This window comes from Bubalus bubalis, chromosome 8 (genome assembly GCF_019923935.1).
Source record: "Bubalus bubalis isolate 160015118507 breed Murrah chromosome 8, NDDB_SH_1, whole genome shotgun sequence".
NCBI lineage: Eukaryota > Metazoa > Chordata > Mammalia > Artiodactyla > Bovidae > Bubalus > Bubalus bubalis.
The window spans coordinates 98,083,980-98,101,090 of NC_059164.1; the positions used below are offsets into that span (position 1 = coordinate 98,083,980).

Here is a 17,111-nt window from a genome sequence, read left to right on the forward strand (position 1 = left end):
ATTCTTTGTAATTGATAATATAAAGTCTTCATCATGAAAGCTACTGGGGGTCCTCGGCCCCGCTGTCCAGTCATAAACACTGTGGAAATCACGAAGCAATCTGGGCCCTTTACAACCTACGTCTAAACATGATGAGCCTCTATTAGAGAGATTACAGTAAAAAATAACAATCAGCTCTCTGATGATCCTGTGCGGAGGGAAAGGGTGGGGAGGAGTAGATTTGGCAAAGGACAAGCCCAGACTTTCGTCACAGGGACAGACCAAAGTGTTAACACAAAGGGAGAACCCGGGAGCATCCCGCACACTGCATTTCAGCCCAGATAACATGGCACTTCCGCGGGCCGGGTCCACGCCCTGACCGCCGGAGGGTCTCAGCACCTCTGCGCCCGCCCGCCGCCCTTCCAGAAGCAGACATGCTCGCGGGATCCGGATCTCAGGGAAGACGCAGCCTGGCCGCGCTCTCCCAGTGAGTGCTCGCTTCACCTCTTCGGGGGTTTCTTCTTCTTTCTTATAAAGGAATTGCTGTTTTTAAAATGCTTTTTAATTGTGGGAGTGGGAGGAGAGAGGAGAAGCCAGGAGGCAAAGGAAGGCAGTGAGTATGTAAGTTTCAGACCTGTATGGAACTTTTTTGGTCTCAACTTGGTGGTGGTTCTGATTGGTTTTCCTCGGTTCCATTTTTTGGGGTGGTTCGTAGACCATTTGCGGGGGGTTGATACCTAGGCACTGAGTTTTCTTATTCCAAATACCGATCCACAAAGCATCGGGTTTCTAAAGATCTGCTGTTAATTTAGACCTGAGCCCTCTGCTCGGAATGATCCATCTGCAGGGCTCAGAGACTTTGGCTAAAGCACACATTGCCCAATCCTTAGAGTCAACAGCCCAAAGCCCTTAATACACTGACCATCTGACTGTGACAGAACAGGACCCAGAGCACATGCTATCGATCAGAGAATTGTTCAGATAACAGGCTCCAAAGTTTAGGATCCTGGAATCTTAGAATGTTCAAGCTAGAGGGGCCCCTAGGGCTGTTTGCTGAAACTCTTTCCTATAGACTGAGAAACTGGAACCCCAAGGGGCAACTCCTCTCACCCAAAGCCAGACGGCAGTCAATAGCGGGGAAGCCAGTGTCTTTGTACTTGAGGCAAGGGCCCTTTTCACACTGGCGTTTATGAGGTTTGGAAAACTCTCTGGGTCTTGGGAAAAGGTACCGCACAAGAGTAAGAACACCAGATGGCCTTTCAGTAGATCTGTCCCATTTTTGAAAGTTTTGGCATCGATTCAGCATGACAATTGTTGTTCCAGTCGCTCCAGCATTTGTGTAACAGTTCATCAAATAAACAGGAACTCAACAGGGTCCTAAAAAACGAGACCCACGTCCACTGCATTGGCAGATCTCTTGGATAACCAGTTTCTTTGCGTGTGATCACTCAAGTGTGAGAGCGAAAAGGGGTGTCAGAGGTTATCTGTATGGCTATCAGACTGGTTGGGTTTTTTTTTTTTTTGGCAAATTTACTATTAAAAGGAATTCTGTTACATAAAGGAGATGTTCTGACCAAATGGGTGGTTTTGGATCTAGAGCTTCTCTTCACCGCTGTAGTCCCCATTGCTCATCACCCCCACTCCCCATCCTTCTCTACCCCACCCCACTCTACCCACTCCACCAAAACTTCCTTGGAATCCTAGGTGTTCGTGGAATTTGAGAAACCCTCCAATTGTGTTCAATGGCTCAATTTCCAATGAGGAAACTGAGGCACATGGGGTAAAGGGCTGGCCCCGTATTCACAGCTGATCAACAACAGAGCCTGGAATGCAGGGCAAAGAGCCCAATGGGGGGGGAGGTGTGTGTGTCAGTGTGAATTCCTGGTTCTGACTCTTCCCGCTTTAATCATGCCCTTGCTTCTATCAGTTTACTTTCTCCATATCTCTCTCACTCTTATCTACTCATCTGTCATTACCTGAATTTCAGCAGTTACTGCCCCCCCTCCCCACACACACACACCTGGACAGTTCTAATTGCCTCCTATCTGGTTCCAGCTTCAGTCTCTGTCCCCTTTCTGACCGTGTCCCCTCCGGCCCTCCCACCCCTCACCCTTGAAGATAGAGCTCACTGTCCTCCACGTGGCATTCAAGGTTCTCCACAATCTGCCTTTTGTATCCCTTCCCATTCTGACCGCTCCCTGCTCTGGCCAAATCAGATTACTCACTGGTCCCCAGATTCATTACATAAAAGCCACCTCCATTCCTTGGCTCACCCTATATCTTATGTGGAGAACACTCTATAAGCCTCAGTTTCCCCTCTGAAATGGAGGAATTGAACAAGATTGGGGCTTCTGAAGTGTTCTAGGGAGACCAAGGATTCCAAGGAAGTTTTGGAGTGGGTAGGGTGCGGTGGGATAGGGAAAAGACAAGGGAGTATGGTGGGAGGTAGAGGCAATGGAGAGACAGGGTGTGATTGGAGAGTACAGTAGGGATGAGCGGCTCTATCTCATGTGCTTCTGACTCCATTCCTGTCCTTCAGGGCCCTCGTCAAATGCTCCCTTTCTCCACAAGGCTTCCTCCGCTCCTCTTTTGTCTCCACACCACTAACCTTTGTTGTCCATCCTTCTATTATTAGCTTTAAACTAAAGATAATGGTGAGCATGCCTGTCCTCTTGCAATAAATGGTAATTCACTTGAGGGTAGGAACTATTTTGACTCTTTGGACCTTCAGCTTCCAGCATGGTGCCAATGATCAAAAAATATTCTTTAACTTTCCCATTATTGGATAAATCAAACTCAGTTCATCTAAGTTTACACTTTTCATTGGAGTCATTTGAACACACCAGAGCTTCTGGACCTTCTGCTTTGGAAGAAGTTTTAAGTTAAATGCCAAAACAGATGCCCAACGAAACGATTTCTAAATTCCTTTGCATTTGCATCAGATAATTTATCTCAGTTTCATCACCTACAGAGCAAGATTGGAAGTATTTCTTTTATGAGGTACATTAAGATTCCTAAATGCCGAGACCTACCCAGGGTCATGTTATTCTCAGGGGCAGTTGTGAATGGTTTTTCAGTTCTTTCTAGTTTTCAAGGTGCTGTTTAATTTGTTCCTGGTATGATTATTGAGAGATTCTGTCACTCGCGGTCTGATATTTTCACCACTTACTTTCTCATTTTCCCAAAGCCCAGGTGAAATCTTCTTGAGTCAAGATATGGGGTTTCCTGTAGATAGCCATGCTTTAGTCACCTTTTGTAACAAACGTAGAAGGGTATATACATTTTTAAACCATGATACCAAAGAAACGTAGGAAATTTTTTAGTTCATGCCACCGTTTTCTGAAGAAACTAAGTGAAAAACATGACAGGGAAATAAGCGTATCCAGGTCTAGTGGTTCCACTCACTACTCACAGTAGCCAAGACTATCAGGCAACCCCGTTTGTTACAACTGTGTTCAAGGAAAAAGTCAACAGTCTGGGCAGAGAAACACTCAGGCGTCTTCTCTCTTACCAAGTAAAGGGCATGTACATTTTGTGACTGTTGATTTGTATACCAAACCAGCCATTTTTGTTCACTTTGGTGTTCAAAGTTTGGCTTTAAATGGTTGACTTCACTGGACCTCTTATCTGGTTAAGGGTAAAATTACCCCTTTCTGCTAGTGGATAAAAAATAAGAAAGAATGGCAGAGAAACGGGCAGTTACGCTTTGCCAGTATTGGGCACTCTGTGAACGATATTGCTGAATTTCTGCTGGAATGGTGACTATACCAAATCTTTATGGAAATGGTCTCGACTTTCTTCATGTGTCTTCCTAGCCACCTGGCCACACGAGCACTGACGGGGTGCCTGGTGGCCACAGGCCTTTCTTTCCCTCCTGGTTGATGCAATTTGCATTGCTCACTTCTCTTTCCCTCTTCTTACCTTTAACCTATTTCTATCCTTGACATGAGCGCTCACTTCCTACTGATTCTCACACCCACTCCCCAGTTCCCCCAAAATGGCTTTGCAGAGGCCAGGCTAGCTGAGGCCAGAGGAATGGGGGCTGGGGAGGTGTTCCTCTGCCATCTGGAGGCTAATATGCCTCTGGTATTCCCAACTGGACCAGTGAGGATGCCTTTTTCCCCTGTAGAAATGCAGTTTCAGTTCTCAGTACTAGCTTCAGATATATCCTGGGTTTTAAAAGGTGGTTGTGGGCTGGCCCGAGATCCCAACTGCCATGTATAATAATGTTTGAAGTTCCAAAAACCAATTTGCAAATTAAGGTTTTGGAAACAAGCTTTTCATAAATGTAGGACTGCCTGAATTCATTTCCAAGCCTAATTGAGTTTTTAAGAGGAGCCTTTAAAAATCTGTAAACCTCACTCATTTCCATATATTCATTCAACAAATATTCATTGAAGGTTTCCTGTGCCAGTTAGTGCTGCTGGGACTAGGCACTAAGAACATAAAAAAGAACAAAGCACAGGCTCTGGCTTCAAGATGATCTAGTCTTTTGACCTCCCGCCCACTGCAGGAATGCTCCTCTGTTCTCATCCCACACCCACCTCCCAGCAGACACACATCCCCCGGTCCATCAGGGGGCTGCCGTCAGAAGGGACAGACACCTGACCAGCGCTAGCTGCATCAGCGTTTCCCTGTTTTCTCTTTCCCTCTGACCCTCTGAAAGGAATACTAGTTTCTATTATACTTGAGTATAAACTTAAATATAATAAGTTTATTTTGTGACTCAGTATGTCAGTGACTCAATGGACATGAGTTTAAGCAAATTCTGGGAGATGGTGGAGGACAGGGAAGCCTGGGCTGGTGCATGCCATGGGGTCGCAAAGAGTCAGACACGACTGAACTGACTAAGTACACAGGCACCATATATATACACACATATATCTATTCGAAACAAATGTTTCACAAAATAATGCTCACTCTTGCTATGTACAGTGCCCTCTGATATTTTCTTTTTTCAAGTTGTACTATTGATTTTTTTCACTTTTATTAAAGTATGACTGACAGATAAGATTATTATACGTCCACAGGATTCTCCAGGCAAGAATACTGGAGTGGATTGCCATGCCCTTCTCCAGGTCAATTATTAAAGTCTAATTGACAAATAAGCTTATAATATATTTAAAATGTACTATATGACGATCTATAGATCTATATATTGTAAAAGAAGTCCCATAGTTAATTAACATATTCATCACCTATCATATTTACCTTTCTTTCCTTTTCTGGTGAGAACACTTAAGTTCTACTCTTTTAGCATATTTCAGTTGCCAACAATGTATTATTAACCGTAGTCACTATGTTATCCATTGGATCGTTAAGACTTTATTCATCTTATCACTAAAAGTTTATAGCCTTTTACCAGCCTCTCCCCATTTCCCCTAGCCTCCAGCCCTTGGCAATCACTATTCTCGTTTAACTTTTTTATTCAAATTCCACATGTAAGTGATAGGATGCAGTATTCGTGTTTCTCTGTCTGGCTTATCTCAGCACAATGCTCTCCATATTCATTCATGTTGTTGCAAATGGCAGAATTTCCTTCTTTTTTAAAAAATAAGTTTTGTTGGCCTATGGTTGATTTACAGTGTTGTGTTAGTTTCAGGTGTCCTTCTTTTTAAAGGCTGAATAGGATTCCACATTACTATGTACATATTGTATATGTTACAATATTGCATATTATATATATTTACATACACATGTATATGAATCTCCATTCATCCTTTGATGAACACATAGGTTGTTTCCATACCTTGGCTATTGTGAGCAATGCTGCAATAACATGAAAATACAGATATTTCCCATATAGTGATATAGTTTCTTGCCCTCTGATATTTTCTTTAGTCTATATTTCATTAAAAAATGCTAGTCATAACCTACTAAGTAGACCCTGACCCTGATAGCTGCCTGTTTCAGAGATCAGCCTAGATATTTAAACAGAGGCTTTTCAAGTGGGAATCAGAGGGTCTTGATTCTGGTCTAACTCCTTCAGCAATAAGCCCTGTGATCTCCAGGAAGCCACTTCATCTTGCTACAATGCAGCTGTAAGATAGAAATGCTCATGTCTGCTCAGTGTAACTTGCAGGGTGGTAAGACCATCCAGTACAGTGATGTGTGTCAAAGTATATGGAAAAAAACTAAGTACTAAACAAATGCAAGTTATTATTAAATAGCCTTATTTTTCCCAATTAAAATTTAATATCAGAGGAACAACTTGGGGAGACCATTTGTTCTTTATAGAGTTGTGGAAAGATCCTTGCATGGGCTATAATATTATGCAACTTCACAAATGAAAATCTCAGAGTGACATTTGTTTGGGATGTTGTAACTAGGTTTGTATTTAAGAAGCTCAGCCAGGTCATCCTCTTTTCTCTGCCCTTAAATACTTTTTCCGGTTGTAAAATCAAGGAAGCAACTAGGTGGTCGGTGGATTTTTAACTTCTGAGCCAATTTGTGAAGGAGTATGCTTTGCCTGATAGTATCTGCTCTGGCCCACTGCATTGATAAATGCTCATTTCCACTGCTATTAAGACTGCTTTTTATTAAAAACAACTGACATTAAATAAAAGTAATGAGTAAAGGAGATAGCTTTATTAAGAACGGTTTAAAACAATAAATTTCTAAAGAAAATATGGTACTTTTCTCACTGACCATTCACTTTTTCTTTATAACCTTTATTGTAAACCTCATCTCATGCAGACATTGATTAGAATGCTTCTTACATCTTGATATTGCTATTTAGGCCCTGGTATTTTAGGCTGGTATTTTCTATGCTAATGAATTCCTATTGAAGGTCTAACCCACACTAGACAGGCTCTTCCAGGCTAGCTCTGTCTTTTCTTTCCATGACTTCTTTCTGATAGTTACAAGGAATAAGCACTCACCTTTTCTAGAACTCAATTCTGTAAGTCACTATACCTTGCTCTTTATATGCAACAGAGATAATACGTGCTTAGTTACTCAGTTGTGTCCGATTCTTTGCGACCCCATGGACTGTAGCCTGCCAGGTTCCTCTGTCCATGGGGATTCTCCAGGCAAGAATACTGGAGTGGGTTGCCATGCGATTCTCCAGGGGATCTTCGCAACCCAGGGATTGAACCCAGGCCTCCCGCGTTGCAGACAGATTCTTTACCAACTAAGCCACCAGGAAGAGATAAAATAACAATATAATAAAGTAAGGACTATACTCACCCCAAGGTAATTAGCCACTTTTGCTCCTTGAAGAGTGAAAACATTCTTGCACAGATCAGCGATACCCCACCAAAGGCCACAGTTCATAATTATCTTGCATAGTTTCCAGAGAAGGGTACATGAAATATAAAAAATTTAAGGAATTTTTTCAACCTACCTTTAATATGGTTTCATGATATTTATAGCTTTTGTGTAATTCCCGTAGCTTCTTAATGAATTAATATGATATGTCTAAGAATTGAATTGAAAATAATGGTGTTCACACACTTTTTAATAGTAAATTTAAGGTCCAAGGTGGCCTGTGTACACTGAACTTTTGAAGCAGAAGAGATGGCTTAAAGAGGAGCTGGTCATTCACCTCTGCTATTTCTCAGGTAGTCTTTCTAGAGTGAAACAGCATGGCTGGCTGGGTAAAAGGTCTCAGTACTCTTTCTACTGACCAGACCCAGCTTTCAAAGCACTAAATGGGCACATTATTGGCAGGTGAAAACTAGAGCCAGGTATCCTGACTCCCACATCTGTGTTTGGACTTTGATCTTTGATAAGTATGTGATTGAGCAGGTCTGTTAATTTCAGTGGGCCTACGTTTCTTCATATGTGGGGCGGAGCAGGTGGGGGGAAAGAAAGGTATAGTATCTGTCTTGCAGGTTTAGTGAAAATCAAAGGAATTAGTTACGTGAAGGTGTATAAACCAGCAGATAATCAATCAGTGTTAAATTGTCCACCTTCCTCTTCTTTTCCTACAGACCCTAGAAGAGAAATGGCTTGATATCTTACACCAACAAAGCTACTGGGGTGTAAGATGCTGGGGCAAAAGCCAGGTGAATTCAGTTTGTGATTGACATGTATTCAAAAAATCCATCTATTTTCAAAAAATCAGAGGAGCTCCTCATCTCAGATTTTAGTTGTTCCATGTACTTCCTACTTAAAAACTATAACCCATACTGCAATACTTTGGAGAACTCTTAAAGTTAAAAGAAACTTGCTAAAAATAAGCTTTGGGGGCAAAATATAAAATTGCTACTTTCCAAAACTGGCCTAAACCAGACACATTGTGAAGGAGGACATAGTAAGAAGTAGGGATTTGTTTGCCAAAAACTTTGATGTGACCAATCTCTAAATAAGCTTGATAGAGAAGGAGAGTATAAATTAATAATATTAACTTTGAAAAAATGCAGATAAAGTTAGAGCTGGACTCAAATCCTAGTTGCATCATTTTATTAACTATGTGCCCTTGAGCTGATTACCTAATCTCACTGAGTTTTTTCAGTTTATTTGTCTATAAAATGAGGAAAAGATATGTAAAGTGGTTAGCACGGTGCCTGGCACTTAGCTCAAAAAGATGTGTGTGGGGTGATAGACAGTGATAATTACTGGCATTAACTGGATGCCTAAGGGAATGAGTCTGAGGTAGCTTCCTGGTACAGTAAGCCCCCTACACATGAATCTTCAAGTAGTGAACTTTCAGAGATGCGAACGTGCATTCCGTCAACATCAGGCATGCGTGAAATTGCAGCTTGCCCTCCGTCTCCTTGGCAGTCCTTCAGCTCTACCATCTCCCACCTCTACTCCCTCCTCCACTCAGTAACTCTTCTTGCCTGTTCACTCAATGCCAGTCTCTATATATTAGCTTACTACTATACTTTTCAAGGTTATGTTCTGTAGGATTAAAAATGGTTTCTTTATTTTTTGGGTTTTTTTTTTTTAATGTATTATATATGTGAAAAGTATACTATTACAGTACAGTACTATATAGCCAATTGTGATAGTTGGGTACCTAGGCTAACTTTGTTGGACTTACAAATGCCCTCTCGGAACAGAACCTGTTCGTATGTAGTGGACTTACTGTATTCACAGAACTGTGAATGACTGTGATGAGTTGTATTAGTTTCCTAGGGTCACATAACAGTACCACGAACTAGGTGGCGTAGAACTACAGAAACTCATTGTCTCTCACAGTTTTAGAGGCTAGAAGCCTGATGTCAAGGTGTCTGTAGGACTATGCGCCCCCTGAATCCTGTAGGGGAAGATTCTTCCTTGCCTTTTCTGGGTGCTGGTGGCCCCAGCTGGGCCTTGGTTTGTGGCAGGATAGCTCCAATTTTTCCATTACTTCTCATGACATTCTCCCTATTTCTCTTCACATCATCTTCCCGCTGTCTGTCTCTGTGTCTGAATTTCTCCTTTTTATAAGAACTCCAGTCATTGTGGATTGGAGTTCACCCTAATGACCTTATCTTAACTTGATTACATCTTAATTCCAAATAAAGTCATGTCCTGAGGTACTGGAGGCTAGGACTTCAATGCATTTTTGGAGACAACACAGTTAGACCCCACATAATTATGTGGGTACACAGAGTTCCTAGAATTAAATGCAACAAACCTGGGCCTTACCTCTACATTTTAAAGTTTGCTGAGGTCTCCACAAATTGAGCAAACCTTCTGTATCCTGGAGATACCTTATGTGGAAATGGTATTCTGATGTGAGTTTGCTGAGTAGTAGATATTTCCGGAGGGATTCCCAGGTGGCACAGTGGGTAAAGAATCCACCTGCAGTGCAAGAGAAGCGGGTTCAGTCCCTGTGTTAGGAAGATCCCCTGGAGGAGGGCATGGCCACCCACTCCAGTATCTTGCCTGGAGAATCCCATGGACAGAGGAGCCTGGTGGGCTGCATTTCCTAGTGTCACATAGGTTTGGACCCGACTGAAGCAACTTAGCAGGCATGCACACAGGTACTTCCTGATCGCTAAAGGACAAAAGCTCCTTAGGCTCAAGCATTATGGGGCTTTCCTTTTAACCTCAGTGAGTGAAAGGCACCCAAGAAGTATGTATGTATAGCATAGTCTCTTCTCACCCCAAGGGAAACAGCCTTGAAGTCATAAATTGAACCATGCCAGGCCTGTACGGGTTCGCATCATGGGAAAGATTTACTTTCCACTTATTCTCCCTCCCTTGTATACATTTTTAAACTTCTGACCTTAATTAAACATTCAGTTTGACCCAGGGAAGCATTATAAGTCTGTCTCTCTCAGATCTGAAGACTTGCAGGCTGGAAGGGAGACGCTGTAAAACATTCCCTCCATCCAGGAGCTTAAGAAGGCTAGTTTTATGAGTCCATCTAGAGCTTCAGGTAAATCTCAAACCAAGACCCTCAGACACCAGAGGAGCAAAAGGAACACAGCAAAGGTGAGAACTGAGCATATGAGGAAATAAAATTATAAGTTACAATGGAAGGCAACTTCATGAATTAGATGGGCTACTAATTCAATGTAATGAACCACACACCAAAATAAACAGTAGAAGGTGCTTGTAACTGTTGAGAAAAATTAACAAAGTAGAACCATGTTGTTGTTCAGTAGCTAAGTAGTGTCCGACTCTTTGCAACCCCATGGGCTGAAAAACATCAGGCTCCTCTGTCCTCCACTATCTCCTGGAGTTTGCTTAAATTCATGTCCATTGAGTTGGTGATGCCATCTAACCATCTCATCCTCTGTTGTCCCCTTCTCCTTTTGCATTCAGTCTTTCACAGCATCAGGGTCTTTTCCAGTGAGTAGGCTCTTTGCATCGGGTGGCCAAAGTATTGGAGCTTCAGCAGAAACATTCGATCCTTAAACTGAGTACTGTCTTAGTTTCCTCTGGCTGCCTTAACAAAGCACTACATACTTTAAACCAACATACTACATACGTTAAACCAACAGGCAGGGTTGTTCCCTTCGGAGGGCCATGAGGGGGAATCTGTCCCAGGCCTCTCTCCTAGCTTCTCTTGGTCTCCTGGTCATCTTTGACTGTCCTTGGCATGTAGCTATATCACTCCAGTCCTCTGCCTTCCTCTGACATTCTCTCTGTTTCTTCACATAGTCTACCTGCCATGCATGTCTCTTTCTGTGTCCAGTTTTCTTCCTTTTTACAAGGAGTCCAGTCCTGTTGGATGAGGGCCCACCTTATGACCATCATGACTTGATTACCTCCGTAAAGGCCGTATTTCCAAATAAGATCACCTTCTGAGGTTCTGGGGGTTAGGTCACCAACCAATCATTTTTTTTTCATAATTTAATTTTTTATTTATTTATTTTTGGCTGTGCTGGGTCTTTGTTGCTGCCAGGCTCTCTCTAGTTGTGGCAAACAGGGGACTACCCTCTAGTTGAGGTGCATAGACTTCTCATTGTGGTGGCTTCTCTTGTCAAGGAGCACAGGCTCTAGGTGCTCAAACTTCAGTAGTTACAGCACGTGGGCTCAGTAATTGTGGGTCTTCGGCTCTACAGACTCAGTAGTTGTTGTGCACGGGCTTAGTTGCTCCAAGGCATGTGGGATCTTCTCCGAGACATGTTCTATCCCTCCCAGATCAGGGATAGAACCTGTGTCTCCTGCATTGGCAGGTGAATTCTTTACCACTGAGCCACTAGGAAGCCCCCAACCTATCATTTTTAGAGAGGACATGCTTCAACCCATTACAGGTTCTGAGAGATTTAAAATACTTTAACATGACATTGCATAGTTTAATTCATAAGCAGTAAGTGGGATAACTTTCTAGTACAATTAAAATGCCAGCTGACTGAAGGATATGGGGGCAGTGTCAGGCCATCTGTTTAAAGCCATTCCATTGACACTCAGAACCAACCTCTATGTGTAGAGTTCTGAACCATCAATTCTCCACTAAGTTTGGGTGTTAAGCCAGCCCCAAAGAATAATAGAAAAGGGGATTATCCTCTTCTTCTGGCATGCATGCATTTTCTGGAATGGGAAGATAAAGCTGTCTGATGATAAATTTTACATTTTAACGACAAGTGACACGGGGACTAAGAGAGAGACAGAGAAAATGAGAGATAAAAGGCATTCCACTTATTGCACATTTTTAGCCCCTACTTTTTCTCTCCACACTCCACCCCTCAAAAAAAAAAAAAAATACAGAGACAAGGTAGTCAACAGAGAAAGAATAAAGGAATACCAACAAAAGAATATTTCCCTACATTTGTTCTGCATTTCTAAGCCTTCTCTGGTGTTAATATTCTCAGTGAAAAGGAGTTTAAGATCCTTGAGTAGAAAAATCTACCTGCCCAGTTCTCCCCTTCATGCTGGGAAACAGCAGCATGCCCTGGAAGACATAAGCACAGAACCTATATTCTATATGATGATGAAGAGGAGGAAGAGAAGGATGGTAAAAATAATAGTAATAATAATAATAGTTAGCACTCATACAGTACTTAGAATGTGCCAAGCCCTGTGGTAGTACATTACAAATATGAGTTTATTTAATTCTTCAACAGCATGACACATTGAGTGCCATTATCTCCATTTTCAGTCATTTCAGTCACTCAGTCGTGTCTGACTTTGGCAACCCTATGGACTGCAGCACGCCAGGCTTCCCTGTCCATCACTAACCCCCAGAGCTTGCTCAAACTCATGTCCATTTTACAGATGAGGAAAATGAGGCCAAAGAGGTTGATTCACTAGCCCTCTTCCTCCCTGTGTGGGTGTGTAATGCCTGGCTTCTGCCTCCTGGCTGACTCCCAGCGGCTCCCTCCTTTCTCCAGCTAACACGGATGTTATTCCAGGCCTGTACTTTCACAGCTCTAACCTCTGGTCTTTGAGTGGGAGAATCTGGCAGCAATTGTAATATGACATCAGATCCTGCTTGATGAGCAAGCTTCTCCTCCTGGTGGAGCAGGGCTGGATGGGGTGAGACGAGTGGTCTGGTGAGGGTCTTTGATCTTTCATGACTCTTTAACCTTAAACAACCCACCCAGGGGACTACAGATTGTTTTAAGGGCCCTACAAAGAGGCAGTGAGTGTACCTTTCCCCCATGGTGGGAGAGCTGTGCCATTAATAATCACGTGGCTTTCTTATGCTATTTAAAAGAAAATAAACTCTTTGAATAATTTTGACCTTTTCCATATCTTAACTTCTCAGTCCTGCCCTGTCAAAGAACTGAGACCTGAAATGAAAGAGACAAGCTATGTCATAGTTGTGCAAAGAGCCCAGACATGCAAGCTAAGATCCTACAGGTATAAGCCTGGGCAAGTGACTTGACGTCTCTGGGCCGGGTTTGTTCCTCTCTCTGTAGATGGGATCTGTTGTGTGTGTGTTCAGTGCTGGTGTAAGGGTTAGATGAGGTGCATCCTGTGCATTGCCTGACACCTAGTCAGTACAGGCAGGTCTCACTTTACTGAGCTTCACAGATACTGTGTTTTTTACAAATTGAAGGTTTATGTCAACGCTGCATTGAGCAGGTCTATTGATGCCATTTAATCAACAGCATTTGCTCTTTTTGTGTCTCTGTGTCACACTTCGGTGATTCTTGCAATATTTCAAACTTTTTCATTATCACGGTATTTGTTATGGAGATCTGTGATCAGTGATCTTTGTTATTGTCGTTGTTGTTCAGTTGTTAAATCATGTCCAACTCTTTGCGACCTCATAGACCGCAGCATGCCAGGCTCCACCGTCCTCCCCTGTCTGCCAGAGTTTGCTCAAATTCATATCCGTTGAGTTGGTGATGCTATCTAACCATTACATCCTCTGCCGCCCCCTTCTCCTTTTGCCTTCAAACTTTCCCAGCATCAGGGTCTTTTCCAACCAGTCAACTCTTCTCATCTTTAATATTACTATCATAATTTTTTGTATTTTTAGCAATAAGGTATTTTTAATTAAGGTATATAAATTGTTTTTTAGACATAGTGCTATTGCACACTTAATATACTGCAATATAACATAACATAACTTTTATGTGCCCTGGGAAACCACAGAATTTCTGTGACTAGCTTTATTGTGATATTTGCTTTATTGCCGTGGTCTGGAACTGAAACTGCAGTATCGCTGAGGTCTTCCTGTACTGTACAAATGGGAGTTATATATCACCATTGAATAAGCCCCCTCATTTTTTTTAAACAATTTGTTTTTAAAAAATTGTTTGCTTCATTCATTCAAAGTCAAGGTTGGCTGGTCTTATACATTCCTCTTTTATTTTGTCACCAATGTTATTATTTCAAATGGATAATGGCTATTGTGTTTGGATCATTAGCCTTAGAAATATTGAACTTAAAACTTTAACACGGTGTAAAATTTAGCGGACTGAGTTGTTGGCTACAGCACCCAGATGGCAAGGTGACTCCTGGAGCCACCTCCAGTCTCCTGGGGGGGGCGTAAGCACTTTTTTTAAAAAAGTCCCTAGGGGAGCTTGAGGACTTAAAATCTCTCTGGTAGGCTTCAGAGCTCCATCTGAGCAGAAGACCACAATTCTACGACATCATTGAGATGGAAGAGAGCATCAGTCAGAATAGTTCAAAATTACAATGATGTCCTGACTCTGAACGTAAGTCCCTCATCTTCTCTGAGCCTATTTCCTCAGTGGCGAAACAAGGATGATAGCAGTGTCTGCCCCACTATTGAGAGCGTGTACGTGCTGAAAGTGTTTTATAAACTCTAGTTAAAGTTAGAATTGTGCGGTTGGATCTGAGTTTCTGAGTTGGCTCTGAAAACAGCTCAGCCACTAAACAGGATGGGATTGACAAGACAGCCCTGCTGACACAGATCATAGCAGGGCGGCATCTCATTTTGACTTGGAAGCTGTTCCCGGTTGTACTAAAGTCCTAGAGAGAAAAAAAAAAGTCTGGTTTAAGCGGTAGAACACTGTGAAAAAAGGAAGAAAGTGTTTAGCTAGGATAAGAGTCAGAGCATGGAGAGGGAAACCTTTGTAGCCAGGTGAGAAGTAGAAAGACAGAAGGAGTCAGGGCTTTTATTTTGCTTTAGGTTCAAAACCAAAGACACAAATGACACCTCTAGGTTCAGTTATATGCTTTAGAACTGGGACAGGCCATCTAAGCCTAGCCCTTCTTTAGGTTAAGACCAGGTAGGTACTCACTGATTATACATATTCAACTCCCTGGAAGCATTCAACTTAAAATTTCCTTGCCTGCATTTCTAAGTTTCAAAAACACCCTTCCAAAAAAAAAAAAAAACAAAACTGCATTTAAAAAATATTAAGATTGTGTTTTTTTGGTTTGGCTTTTAGAAAAAAAATTTTTTTTTTAATCCAAAACCATAATTGTGGTCTACCAAGATGGATTCTCCTCCCATACAGAGAGGATTTAATTTTTCCAGTCCCCTCCCTCGGTGCCTGTTACCCTCTGCTCATTTTTGATGAACTGCACATGTTGTAGAAGCCATTCCTGGGCCTCAGACACGAGCAATCTCCCTCGCCACTGCCAGTGTCCTAATAAGGGAATGAACAAGCTCCTATTGGTGAGCTAAGAGGAGTCAGGCGGTGGATGATATTTTTGCTGATTGAGGAGGATAAGGTGTGGTTTGGCAGGTACCTCGTTGGTTTGGCTGGCTCCCGAACTAGTTTTTTTTTTTTTTTTTTTTTCTCTCTTTTAGAGTTCAAATTCTGTCAAACAGGCACTCAGAATTGTTTTCTCACTTAAAGCTGAGCTGAGCTTCAAGAGTATCATCTTGACACAGATCATCCACGACGGGGGAAAAGATAGGAATTTGGAGTGAGACGAAGTTTTCATCCTGAATGGAGGTTGAGGGGCTGCCACCAGAAGGAAGGTGGCATCAGACTCAGTCAAATTTGGTCATGGAAAGAACATGCAATATACCACTCAGCATACTTAACCAGTGTTTCATAGGTTTACAATTTTTATCTGCACAAAAATATTACATAACATTCACTTGCTGCCAGCAAATATTGATATACCCTAATTTTAAAAAATAAAAGAAACAAGAATATCTAGGATCATAAGGACAAGTGTCCCCATCTATTTCCACTCTGATCTCAAACTACTTGCCCACTACTCCTGTCTCTACTCTTGTTTTTTGAATGACTCTCCGTTGCTGTTTAACGTGGCTGCATCTGGCCAGAACTGTTCCTCAGTCACTCATTATGAATCAGTGTTTCTCAACCTAGAACCACTTGGGGAGCTTTAATGCCTGGATCGTAACCCACAGTGGGTCTGATTTAATTGGTTTGGGGCACAGCCTGGGCAGAAAGATGTTTAAAAGCTCCCCCAGGTGATTCTAATGTGCAGCCAAGGTTGAGAACTGCTGCTCTGAATGCATCCTCTATTGTATTGTCCAAGGTCTTGGATGGCAGGGCCAGCGTCTCTCTCTTTCTGATGTTTTGAAACCTGTTTAAAAGAGAATACAACATGTATATGAAACGAGTTAGACAGGTTTCTTCTCAGGTTGGTAAGTTCAGTTCAGTTGTTTTAAACCTAACAGTAGAGACTTGTGCTTTCAACCCAAATCAACTTCTAGACATATGGGTATCATTTGAACTTTACTTACCATGCATGAAAAGGAGTGAAATTCTCTGCCAACTAGTCAAAAAACAGTGATTCCATTTTAAAGGCATAAGTAATGATGTTATATTTTAATGTTTTCTCTGTGTTTATACAAGCTATTTATCTCTTGATATTTAATTTAGTTAATAAATGCTTCTTTATTTGACTTTTCTTCTAATATTAACCAAACTTCACATCCTGAAACTATGAACTTGGTATCTCTAGCAAGGATAGTATGATATGACTGAGAAATTTTTAACAACTATTTTTAAGCAATCCATCTTTGAAAACAAGAGGATTTGAGAGTGTATTACCACCATGGAGAGAAGTTTTGAATTTTGGAAAAGTCATGATCAATCAGATGTCCAGAATAACTTATTACTCTCAACTTCTTCACTGTAAATTTCATTATCAAAGAAAAAGGTCATTTAGAAATTCAGGAGAATAGCCTACACTCTAATTTATATGGAATATAGATTAGAAAACCATCACCTAAAAATTGACTTACAAGTTAGAAACATAGATGGGATTACTTAGGGCAGCAAGTATGTTGAATAAGACTAGAGCTAAGGAAGACACAGAGGAAACTGCAAAATATTTCATAAATGATAGGCACAGTATTTCATGTAGGAAAATACGGTCAACAGTGTCAAAGACCTCTGTGA

The 17,111-nt window shown here is 41.7% G+C and overlaps 1 protein-coding gene across 9 annotated transcripts in view; it reads left to right on the plus strand.

The window, feature by feature from the left end:
• Positions 1-17,111, plus strand: part of CALD1 (caldesmon 1) — a 204,610-nt gene that overhangs the window by 125,931 nt on the left and 61,568 nt on the right. The window contains exon 1 of one of the 9 annotated variants that reach the window (XM_044946885.1): positions 234-466. The exons of the other annotated variants lie outside the window; for them this stretch is intronic. Within the exon in view, the coding sequence (XP_044802820.1) occupies positions 414-466 (53 nt within the window). The 5' untranslated portion in view covers positions 234-413. Of the gene's footprint in view, positions 1-233; positions 467-17,111 lie in introns of those variants that run through there. 9 annotated transcript variants of the gene reach the window in all.